Below are 12450 nucleotides of genomic sequence, written 5' to 3'. Positions count from 1 at the left end.
CCATCAGTATCACGGCACCGGAACGTGGGATTTACATATAGAGAATCGAACACGGGTCTTCGGCATGAGGAGCGAACCTTTTACCCACTAAGCCCTAAGTTGAGTAAAAAAAAAGAACAATGACATCTATCTATCTATCTATCTTATGCGTCCCAGGCGTTGTCGTTTGAAGTAAATTGTGATGCTCTCTACCGGAATTCTTATAAAGAGGAGGTTGAATTCATATGTAACATCCCAGCTAACTTGTGTGCACGTGAGTTGGTCAAGAAAAACAATCTTCTTTAAAAATTACACACATCTCCCAAAACCGAATCGATTTCTTCCGTGAGCCGCTTTTGTACATCCGGGTTCTTTGCCAGGGAGTAGGCACCAAAATGGAGGGTGTTGGCCATTGTTTCGTATCCAGCAATGAAGAATAACATAGCCTGACCTATTATTTCGTCGTTGGTCATTTCTGGAAAGGATACAAATATTACCTTAGCACAATAGCATACCCGGGTGTGTGTTTAACACAAAGCTAAAAATATGTTTTAGAGCTATATGGAATATGTTTTAGGTCATGCTACTGGTTGAACAACATATAAAATTAGTGGAACACTTTCAAGATGAACATGCTGTTATTATATTACATGATGAGTTTCAGTATATTTGAACAACTTCTGTAGTTGTTTAACATATCTAGCTTACGAATCTAGCTTACTTTTCGTCATTCGAAAAAGTAATAACGTAATAACGCTAATAACAAAAAAAAAAAACCAAACTTTTTTTCTGAGATCCACCTTGAGTGTCAGTCCCATCATCCTCTGCGTCCATCAGAAGTTGAAAGAAGTCTTGTCTTTTCATCTGCAACAGAAGCAGGGAAAGTTGGCTCTTAATAAACTCACACACATCAACACCACATGTAAGTCTTAGACATAATAATTACAGTTTTAAAGATTATGAATGAGTGAGTAAGTGAGTTGAGTTTTACGCCGCACTCAGCAATATTCCAGCCATATGGCGGCGGTCTGTAAATAATCGAGTCTGGACCAGACAATCCAGTGATCAACAGCATGAGCATCGATCTGCGCAATTGGGAACCGATGACATGTGTCAACCAAGTCAGCGAGCCTGACCACTCGATCCCTTAGTCGCCTCTTATGACAAGCATGGGTTACGGAAGGCCAATTTTCTAACCCGGACATTCACGGGTCTCAAAAATTATGAAAGAAAACACATCTGGTAAAAGGAATTGATAGTTTGGTGGTAGATGCAATTATTTATAATGCAAATCAAATTTTCAATTTGGCTGAGTACTTCAGTGATATAACGACGTACACGATATTGCGAAAGGAGTGAGTATGGTTTTAATCCGCTTTTAGCATTTTTTCAGCAATATCATGGCGGGGAACACCAAAAAGCTGTTGGGGTCCATTGTTTAGCTTCCATCTTTATTACATTTGTTGTTCTTACATGTACATGTATAGGCTCTGTGCCTCATACCATTCACTCACCTGATGAATGAGTGAGGATATACTGGGAAACGTGTTCCGCATAAGAAAGAAGTAAAAATCCATAAAACTATCTTCCTTGTGTGTATCCCTTGATTTTTTTATTTAAACATATTTTATTCACAAATGTGAAAGGGATTGGGGACAAGTAATCCAACTTAAAATACCCGCTCCCTAATATTTACATACATACATTTTCAATTATATACATATTAGGAAAGAATAGAGAGAAGAGATAGGAAAGTTAAGTAGAGGAAGGGATACAACTCATGTGATCACACAAAACGTTTTGATTGATGAATAAAAGTTTGCACACCTTTAAAAACGTATTCATTCTGTTGAATGGTCATATCAGGACTTCCAAATAACATCAATGACAATGTGATTGGAGAGTCTCGATTTACAATACTTTTTAACTTTAACATTAATATTTCCCTTTGGATGTTGTACAGTTTACATTCTATTAGGAAGTGATGTACATTTTCACAAGTATTGGCACAGTAACAAGAAGCTGAATCTTTCATGTTGAAACGATACAGATCATAATTTAGCTGACTAGTCATATATCTCAACTTTGTGTGTATAATATTTAATTTTCTAATTCCAAACGAGTAATATGATGGAGCTACAGGTTGCTCACACTTTAAGTACGACTTGAAACTTTGTAATGAAGGTCGATTTCTTTCGGTATCAGAAATATTATTCCACATTCTTACAGTTGATGGAAAAAAGGAATCATATGAAAGTCTTAACCTTGCAGAAGGTAGAATAATATTGTAAGCATTCCTAAGGTTATAATTAGATCTTGATCCAACACTATCTGGAGTAATATCTTTTAAGTATACAGGGGCTAAATCATTTTGAATTTTGTAGAATAGACAAAGTTTTCTTCTTTTTCTTCGTTCATCCAGCCTTTCACAGCCTGTCTCATAATATAGAATTTGACGTGAAGTATATCTAGGTAGACCCGTAACTATTCTGGCAGCTTCTAACTGAAGTTTCTCTAAATTTTATTCTGTTTTACAGTACAGCCATCCCATAATTCACAAGCATATTCAAAGTGTGGTCTGATTAATATCTTATAAATAGTATTGATTGTATTTCTGTTAAGTAAGTATTTCAATTTCTGCATTGATGATATCATTTTGGAGCACGACTTGATAATTTGATTAGTATGACAAGACCATTTGCCTTTTGCTTCAAATGTTATTCCGAGATGTTTACGATTGTTTACCAAATTGATTTGCTTTCCGTCAAAAAATAATTTCAATTCTTCAGTTTCATCAATCATGGAAAACAACACTGCTTCTGTTTTTTCAGGATTATATGAAACCAGCCAAGTTTTGCGTCAGCTATATAATATATCTAAATTGGTATTAAGAGAAGTTTCGATTTCTTTAGTATTTTTCGATGATTTTCCAAACGAGGTATCGTCAGCAAAAAGTCTTGTTACACAATCTAATTTATCAGCAATATCGTTAACATAGACCACGAACAAAAAAGGTCCCAATACTGATCCCTGGGGGACGCCAGCTGTTAAGTACCTGGGCTTGGATATAGCTCCGTTTACAAAGACGTGTTGACTGCGATCACTTATGTAACTCGATATCCATTGCAAAAGCTGGCCTCTAATACCATACATCTCTAATTTACGTACAAGCCCTTTGTGCCACACACGATCAAAAGCTTTGATACGTCGCAAAATACCATACAATATTTTTCTTTGTTGTCGAGAGATGTACAAATATGATGGTAAAGTTCAATTAATTGATGGACAGTTGAATGACCTGCTTGAAAGCCCGATTGGTACTTATATAAAAGTTTGTTAACAAGGAAATAGTTATACAAGTGTTTGTATACCACTCTTTCAAACAGTTTTCCTATGCAACTTATAAGAGAAATAGGTCTATAATTAGAAACAATAGATTGATCACCTTTCTTAAACAGAGGCATGACATATGCACTTTTCCACATATTTGGATACACACTATATTGCAATGATAAGTTGAACAGTAAACACAGGTGCTTGGATATGGAATAAACGGTATTCTTTAATAATTTATGACTTATTCTATCCGGCCCTGAAGCTTTGTTTAACTGTAAACATTTTATAACATCAGATACTTCCTTCTCAGGAATTACTATTTTATCTAACTGCATATTGGTCCTTGAGGGAAAATGTGGTAATGGTACATCTTTATCATTCAAACGGGAAATTGATTCGAAATATGTATTAAGTTTTTCAGCTTTTTCCAAATCAGAAAATAGCGTTGGAAATTCATCATCAACATTTTGCTTGAGAGGAGGAATATGAGAAGTAGAGTTTTTAACAATATAACGTAATAATTTCCAATATGAAGATTTATTTTCAGAGTATAATTCCAAAAGTAGGCCATTAATATTAGAGTAGAAGTTTTCTTTCGCATAACATTTCATGTTGTTTACTCTATTTCTCTGATGTTTATAAGCTTTTTTGTCGCTCTCTTTTTTTGTTTTCTTGGCCTTTCTCCGTAATCGGTCTCTTTTACGGGATTCCCTCCTCAAATTAGAGTCATACCATGGTTTGTCATTTGGACGAATAGTTACTATTTTTGAGAGGAATACATGATTTCACATGTTGAGTAAATTTGTTATAAAATAGTGAACAAGCATCATTAACATTTGAACATCCATTATATAAATCCTTCCATTCTGTATTTTCTATAAGATAATTGAGCATTTCATAATCACCCTTATTGTAACACCAGATTTCTCGCTTATAAGATATGTTGTTACATAACTGTGTACTTTATGTTTACATATGTTCCTCTGTGATCACTTATATTGCTATCAAACTCAACAACACCACTGTCAACAACATCAATGTCTTCACTGACAATTACCGGATCAAGCAAAGTACTGGTTGTTTTGGTAACTCTAGTAGGTTCAGATATAACATTTCTTAAATTTGTCATAACCAAGAGTTCATTTACATTAAGTTTTTAGCGGATAAGAGATTTTCATTTATATCACCAACAATAACAACCTTAGACGACATATCAAGAGCACTTTCAACGCTATTATCTAAGCGAGCCCAAAAGTCCAAAGAATTATACTCTGGTCGGCATACAGTACATAATAACAGCGAATTTTGAGGTAAATATATCTGAATCCAAATTGTTTCATCGTAGCCATTTTCAAGTTCTGGAATTCTCTTAAAAGTCAGGCTTTTATTAACATAAACTAGTAAACCACCCCCAAACATATTTCTGTCTTTGCGCACTGGCTCGTGAAAGTCTTCCCAGATTAGCATTTCAGTTTCAATACTGTCGTCTAAGTGCGTTTCCGTAAAACAAACAACATTGTGATCTGAATTCTCAATTCACGTACAAAGAGAGTTACATTACCACATGAAAAATGCGCATTAGTGACGCTCTTGAATCCAACCTGTATTCTAAATTTTACACAATTAAATACTCCAATCACCACACGGTGTTGCATTATATCATTACCCATGTAAATACTGGGAGTATAGTATATACTCAGACATTATTAGATAGAGATATGACATTATAAGATTAAACAGACATTGTATTATTATTTCATGTTGTCGGGAACAAATGTTGAATTTGAGTGTGATCACAACATATATAGGGGAAACAGAACGAGTACAGATAAGTAAACTTTTACAGATGGTTGATAGTACTTGAAGAATGGAGCTGATAGAGTAAGAACAAAGAGATTTGAATGGTATGATAGAGATAGAGAGGAGGAGACTAAATATCAAGGGATTCCTAACAACACAAAGAACTATCAAATAGCCAACGACACATAGAACAAGGAACATAAGACATTAAATCATGATTGTGGACATCAATAGTTTCGCATATACATACATGTATTTACATTGTGTCTACTTACAGGATATGTACAACTGAGTGGATAACACACTTAGTACAGTCACATATTGTCCAGGTGATCCAATTAAGTTCTATTTATATTTATTCAGGTTGGTCTCACACGAAATAACATGAGTTGCTCCCTCCGGCTGTTCTAGAATGTAAATTCGTCCATCGCGTGTCCATGTCGCCTCAATTTTTTTTCTTTTCATCAAGTCTCTCGTGCACTTGAAAAGTTTGCTCCTGTGTTGCGTGAGATCTTCATTTATGTACACTCCTGGATTGTTTGTTCTCAGGTTTGACCTGTTGATGATGACTTGTCGTTTATCCCAGAAGGACACAAACTTGACGATAATATCTCGTCGTTTCCCCGAATGTTTCCTGCCTATTCGGCGACTCCTGTCGATATCCGAGATACGGATGTCCGGGTGTACAGTTTTTAGCACTTCTGTTACCAGTTCGTCAGTATTTTCTCCCTCGTTCTCAGTAATGCCTGCAATTCTAATTGAATTTCTCCGGCTATACTGTTCTAAATCATCTGTTTTCTGTGTCACTTCTTTTCTGAGCAGCACAATCTCTGACTTGAGGGGTTCGATTTCGCCTTTGAATTTAGAGATTTCGGCTTGGAGAGGTTGAACAGCAGATTTAAAATGCTCAGTTATGAGATCGGTGGCTATCTTCATAAAAGCTTGTTAAAATTTCTCTTGTAACTGAGGCAGCATTAACGCACTAGAGAGTTTCGATGTTAATACATCTGTTCACGCATCATTAATAAATTGAAACACTGAGGTAGACAGAAATGGTGGTGATTTATCAGCATTTGGTGTGATAGTTCTGTTAGTACCTGGGCTTTCGGAAGCAGTTGTCTGTTTGGGCGTACTTGTCGATGTAGGTGACAACGCACTAAAGCTGTGTTCAGGTGGGGCTTGAAAGAATAGTGTCGGCTGTAACATCGGCTTTGATGACTTAGGCGGTTGATGTTCAACAGGTGACGTCTGTTTCCTTTTCTCACTAGCCGATCGCGAGCATGGGGTCTTCGGATCATTTGTTCGTTGTTTTCCTCTCGTGTGTATCCCTTCTAAATGCCATTCAAATACCGGAGTTCTTCTGGTTAATGCACACTCGGAAACATCAGATTCCATCCCCATCTCTTGGGTACCTACCTTTCCTTCCTTCAAATCAGCCTTCCGTTGTTCAATCATTTCATTCAGTACTTTCGAGAAGAACCTAAGAGTGGTCCTTGAAAACGTGCTCGCACCTAGGGCTCTGAACAAGGGGGTGAGAGCGGGAAAAATCACTGGAAATGTAAATTCAAAGTTAACAGCAATTATTCAATAACACAATTAAAATGACGAGCTTCCAAGGCCACTGGAGTTGCTTGTGGTGAATCATCATTGTAAACGCTATACATAGATTTTGGGGATACACTTTTATATTTGTTCCCTGCACTTTTCAAACATTAATTCAGCGAATTCCTGTTTTGTTCTCGATATCACACTTTGTATTTTTAGATATTTTTTTGGAAAACACTGCGAAGGTATTTGAGAGAAATTTTCAAAGAATGTGTCGTAAGATATGTCATTACTTAAAATCATTATAGTAGTGAGTGAGTATTGATTTACGCCGCTTTTATCAATATTCCAGCAATATCGTGGCGAGGAACGCCCCAAAATAGGCTTCACACATTGTACTTATGTGGGGAATCGAATCCGGGTCTTTGGCATGACGAGCGGAAAGTTTAACCACTAGGCTACATCACCCCCAATACATTTGTGAACTGTGGATCTTGGATTTCAAACAGTCCAGACGTACGCTGCCGGTGTACATTCAGTAGACACATGATCAAACGTCCCATATCCTGAGCTACAACTAAAGGAAACCACAATTAGCACAACACACTATTCACTTACTAACAATCATGACAAGAGGGTTTTGGATTCCTTCCCCAAAGAACTTCTTTGCCTCCTCAACAAAAGCATTTTTGAAGTCACTTTGGGAATCCACTTCGATCCGAAACGTTGTGCTTGATATGGCGTCCATTGTGAATGCACCAAAGTAACTGGAACGGAGTTCACATATTTCATTGTGCTTTCCTTATTACATAAGATACACTCGTGACGTCACTACGCCATGGAATCGTTCCAAGCCGGGGATCGCTTGGAGTTAGCAAATGAATCCCTTATCCCGGGATAGCAACAGCTCGAACCCGTGAAGATCCTGGTTAGAATTGTTTTTCAGTGACCCATGCTTTTCGTAAGAGGCGACTGACGGGATCGAGTGGTCACGCCCTCTGACTTTATTGACACACGTCAATGTATCCCAGTTGCGTAGATCGATGCTCATGCTGTTGGTCACTGGATTGTCTGGTCCAGACTCGATCGCTTGCAAGCGATTGGTTGCTTACAAGGCATCCTTGAATAAGCTGGAAAGCGCAATGTACCCGGTGTTTTACCACGCTTGCAAGGAGGCCGTTTCGACGCATAATCTCCGACTGCGTGAATGGATTTATTGAAATATAACACATGGATGGGCGTGGGCTGCGCGCTCCCTTCTGCTAGTAGTTTACTCCCATATATATTTTATACAAACATAGATACTTGACTATTAGGTCAAAAGATCATCCAAACTGATAAATAGTTCCCGATTTTCTGGCGAAATGTTACTTTCATGTGTTTGTTTGTTGTTTAGCACCTCACTCAGCGATATTCCAGCTATATGACGGCAGTCTGTACATAATCGATCAGTGACCAATAGCATGAGTATCGATCTACGCAACTGGGATACGATGACGTGTCAACCAAGTCAGCCAGCCTGACCATCATGGGCACACAGAAGGTAAACGTGTTCATGAAACAGTCTGCTGTCAGAGGTTAAGATTGATAACCCCAAATATATGAGAAGTCAGATGTTGTGTCGTTAATGATATTGAACTATTTGGACACGAGTGTTACACTACACCTACATATGAGTGAGTTGGGTTTTACGCCGCCTTTAGCAATATTCCGGCAATATCACGGCGGGGGACACCAGAAATAGGCTTCACACATTGTACCCATGTGAGTACCCACGCCTGAACCGCTAGGCTACCCCACCACCCCGCCTACATATGACATGATAAATACATGGTTAAGAGAAGTAAAGACTTACCGTTTGACATCAATACTTTGGTTTGATTCTGCCGCCTTAGCAAAGTTATCTGTAAGTATACAGGCGCATTGATCTATTCGGTCCAATATCTGAAATACAATTTCAGAACATACTTGTAAAATATTCGTTTCTCTTAACGTACTGAAAAAATCGGGAATAAATACATAACTGAAAATATTCTTACCAGGCTAAGTTTGGAGCCACTAAATGTTGGCGTTACAATATTCCTGATTCGTTTCCAGTTGGTGCCTCTCTCAAGGAGGAGACTTTTGTCCACTGGGTAGTTGTCTAGGTCCACATTCTGTAAGGTTATCAAACATTCTGTATGTAGAAGTGAGTATGTGATTATTCCATTCACGATGCGTTCTGAGTTATGGGAAAACACGCCAATGTCATACAAGCGCTTATCATTATGTGCACGTTAATGTTCAGCAAGCACACACACACAGAAGTGAGTATAGTTTTACGCCTTTTTAGCAATATTCCAGCAATATCACGTCGGGGGACACCAGAAATGGGCTTCACACATTGTAGCCACGTGGGGATTCTTTGACAGGAGACAAAAAGAATGGGTAGTATTTTGTTCCAGAATCGAACCCCGAGCCCACGTCCTTCGAACGGGTCCACGTCCCAATCTCAAGGTACCAAAGCACGCCCAAAGAAAACCTGGCCTTTATAAATCGGGATTACCCGATTATCTAGATGTAATATCTTAGCCTGTACGGGAGTTGTTATGTTAATCACTGCCTGCGACCAAAGAAATATTGAATAACTGTTACACTTATTCCGTGACTAAACTGTGTGAGGTAATGGTAGATCTTACTTGCAGGTAATCTCACAGTTGGGACTTCATGTCTGGGCCCGTGAAGATCCAGGTAGGATTGGTCTTCACAACCTATGCTTGTCGAGATCAGGGGGTCAGGCTCGCTAATTTTGTTGACAAATGTCCTTTGTGTCCAAATGCTTCTGCTTTCGATCACTCAATTTTCTAGTCCAGATTGCCGCCATATTGTGTTTGTGTTTGTGTGTGTGTGTGTGTGTGTGTGTGTGTGTGTGTGTGTGTGTGTGTGTGTGTGTGTGTGTGTGAGTGAGTGAGAGAGAGAGAGAGAGAGAGAGAGAGAGAGCAAATAAGGGTATACTGATCTGATACTGATTAATATCCCCCCAAACCGACAATCTTGACCGTTGCTCTCACTATCGACCACAGGTTTATCTTGACAAGGCTCGATTATTCAAAAGCCTTCGCCATGAAGCTGGACTATTGAGCGGTTTCCAATAAACAAATAAAAAACAATACATACATTATAATACACGAACAAGCGGTGGTACAACTGAAAGAGAACAATACGTCATAGGCGGCATTATGTAGTCTAAAATAATGAGCAAGGGAGGGAGTAGAGTTTAGGGCCATTTTGAGCGTCGTCAATATCTCTGTTATTAAGGGCATATTCGATGCTTGTGGAAATCGATAGCTTGATAGTCTGACAGACTGAGTTCAGTTTTACGCCGCTTTTAGCAATATTCCAGCAACATCACGGCGGGGGACACCAGAAATGGGCTTCACACATTGTACCCATGTGGGGATTCGAACCCGGGTCTTCGGCGTGACGAGCCAACGCTTTAACCACTAGGCTACCCCACATCCCCAGATTGATAGTCACAAAAGCACAAATGGTGGAATAACTAAGCGTAATCTATGGCATTTTCAACAGGGCTGCCATGGTCCCATTCCGTTAGAACTTAAACCTAAAGATATAACACCGAAAGAGCGACATACCCGAATACTTTACCATACTCTTCCCAGTCTTTGTTGTTCGGACCCTGTAACAAGGAGTGAGTGAGTTTAGTTTTACGCCGCTTTTAGCAATATTCCAGCAATACCACGGTGGGGACACCTATGCGGAGAATCGAACCCGGGTCTTCGGCGTGACGAGAGAACGCTTTAACCACTAGGCTACCCCACCGCCCCCCTGAGTTATTTGAATCTTTGTGAGTGTATATTTTAAAAAACAACAAAATAGTTTCCACGACATTCATTAACTTGTAATGAGAAGCAAGGATACGATGTAAATATGAGCTACGAACCTTATTATTCTTCCGGGCGAATAATATTCACAACCATTACTTTTGAAGACGGTCTAATCGAGATTAAACTATAATCTAACCTTTAGAACAAACTGATGGAAGTTCCCGATATAAATGACAGGCTCCGGACCAGGAATACCAGCATCCTTGAACAAACGGTTCCTCGTCTTTCCATATCTGAACATAATGTAAGACACAGTCAGATAACAAGGTTAGGGATTGCCAAGCCAGCTGCAATATGATACTTCATTTTACGAAAATGATTTGTACTTTTGAAACTAATATCCATCGAATATTAGTAACAAACTTTTTCATGAGAAGGAAAACGTTAAAAGGTTTTTGTAATATTAATTTTAGGTCTTAATTCAGATGAACTTATCTGACAGTGGGTAAATTAGATAAACATTACAACAGAAACTTACACATATTAGATCCTTAATGTGAGGAGGCCTTAAGAAAGGAGTTTAGTCAACTATCTCTTTCTTATTATAAAACAGTGCATGTTTATTTCGAGATATATTTGTACTGACTTTAATATGAATTCCAATAAAGCGTCATACCAAAAGACGTTATAATATGGTACTTGTTGGTCGGCATTAATGGATACATACAACAAAGATTGGTCGGCTCGGAGTCAATATGTGTCTGAGTGGGGTATCTCAGTGAGCTAGCACTAGAAAATCAGCACATATACACACTCATACACGTCGTCATATGAGCGCCCAATTGCGCAGATCAATGCTCATGATGTTGATCACTGGATTGTCTGGTTGTCTGACTCGATTATTTACAAACCGCCGCCATATGGCTGGAATATTGTTGAGTGCGACGTAAAACTAAGCTCACTCACTCATATGAGCGAAATATTCTTAAGTGCGACGTTAAACCCCATTTCACCTCACCTCACCTCACTTCCAAATAACATCTGAACCAAGAATAATTAATACTAAGCAAGCATTCAAAATTCACATCCTTCACTCCCTTAGGGCTTTAAACTGTCCAATTTGTCTCCACTTTATTCCCCCACCCCACCCCGCCACTCCCTACATTTCATTTACACAATAAACGGGGGTATTTGTTGCAATAATACGATGTCACATAAATATATTAATGAAAAAAAAGGAAGAACCTGATTCAATAAAGTACATGTTTTGACATTGTACCTTTTTCACTTTTACAATCTGAGGCAAAGATGCATCCGTGCTTGTGATATGACCCCTTTGACATTTCTTGACAGGCTAACGGCCCTCGCCTTGTAAAAAAAAACTGCCTGTGTTGCCACTATTGGGCTGTCTTCAGAAGGAATGATATCCTGTAGATATTCATTAAAGCTCATTAGTGAATCACTTATCCAATAAGTTTACTTACGCATAAATTAGAAACAAAACCGCTTTCCACAGAATCCATGTTGGAGAGATGTCAACAAAGCTGAGTATCTCCATGGTGAAGTGTCTCAAGGCAAATCGTACTTTTCCGAGAAAAAACCAAAAACACACCCTGAAACAGCTCTGCCAAGAACAGTGTACTAGTGCCGATTCCCGAACAACAAACTGCCCCAAGTGTCGTTCAGTGAACGTCTGGCTGCGTGCTGAAGGCTGATACCTGACCTGCTGGGTTAAATGCACCCCCTATGCCATCTGAGCGTTAGTGGCTCGGCTCGGTCATGGGGACTATCAAAACGGTTTATGAGGATTGTATCGAAACGGTGTAGGTACAGGTTAGATCAGTACTTGATGTCCCAGACGCAATTAGACACCAAATTCCGAGTGATTTATCTTATTTAAAGCATGGCAATAGCACAAAAATGTTCAGTATTTCTGTAAAATAAAAAAAATATGTGTCCGAAATCA

At 38.7% G+C, this 12450-nt stretch overlaps 1 protein-coding gene across 1 annotated transcript; it reads right to left on the bottom strand.

The window, feature by feature from the left end:
- Positions 1-274: 274 nt before the first annotated feature.
- LOC124263706 (cytochrome P450 3A5-like) lies at positions 275-10777 on the bottom strand (the record flags this gene model as incomplete). The annotated part of the gene is made up of 7 exons (XM_046698372.1): positions 275-454; positions 762-843; positions 6532-6665; positions 7279-7427; positions 8516-8604; positions 8700-8816; positions 10681-10777. Coding segments are annotated over 7 exons (841 nt in total), but the record flags the coding sequence as incomplete, so codon positions are not given.
- Positions 10778-12450: the final 1673 nt, after the last annotated feature.

Source organism: Haliotis rubra, unplaced genomic scaffold (assembly GCF_003918875.1).
Source record: "Haliotis rubra isolate DU_JTF1 unplaced genomic scaffold, ASM391887v1 Scf896, whole genome shotgun sequence".
In the NCBI taxonomy this organism is placed as follows: Eukaryota; Metazoa; Mollusca; class Gastropoda; order Lepetellida; family Haliotidae; genus Haliotis; species Haliotis rubra.
This window is presented reverse-complemented; position numbering and strand designations above follow the sequence as displayed.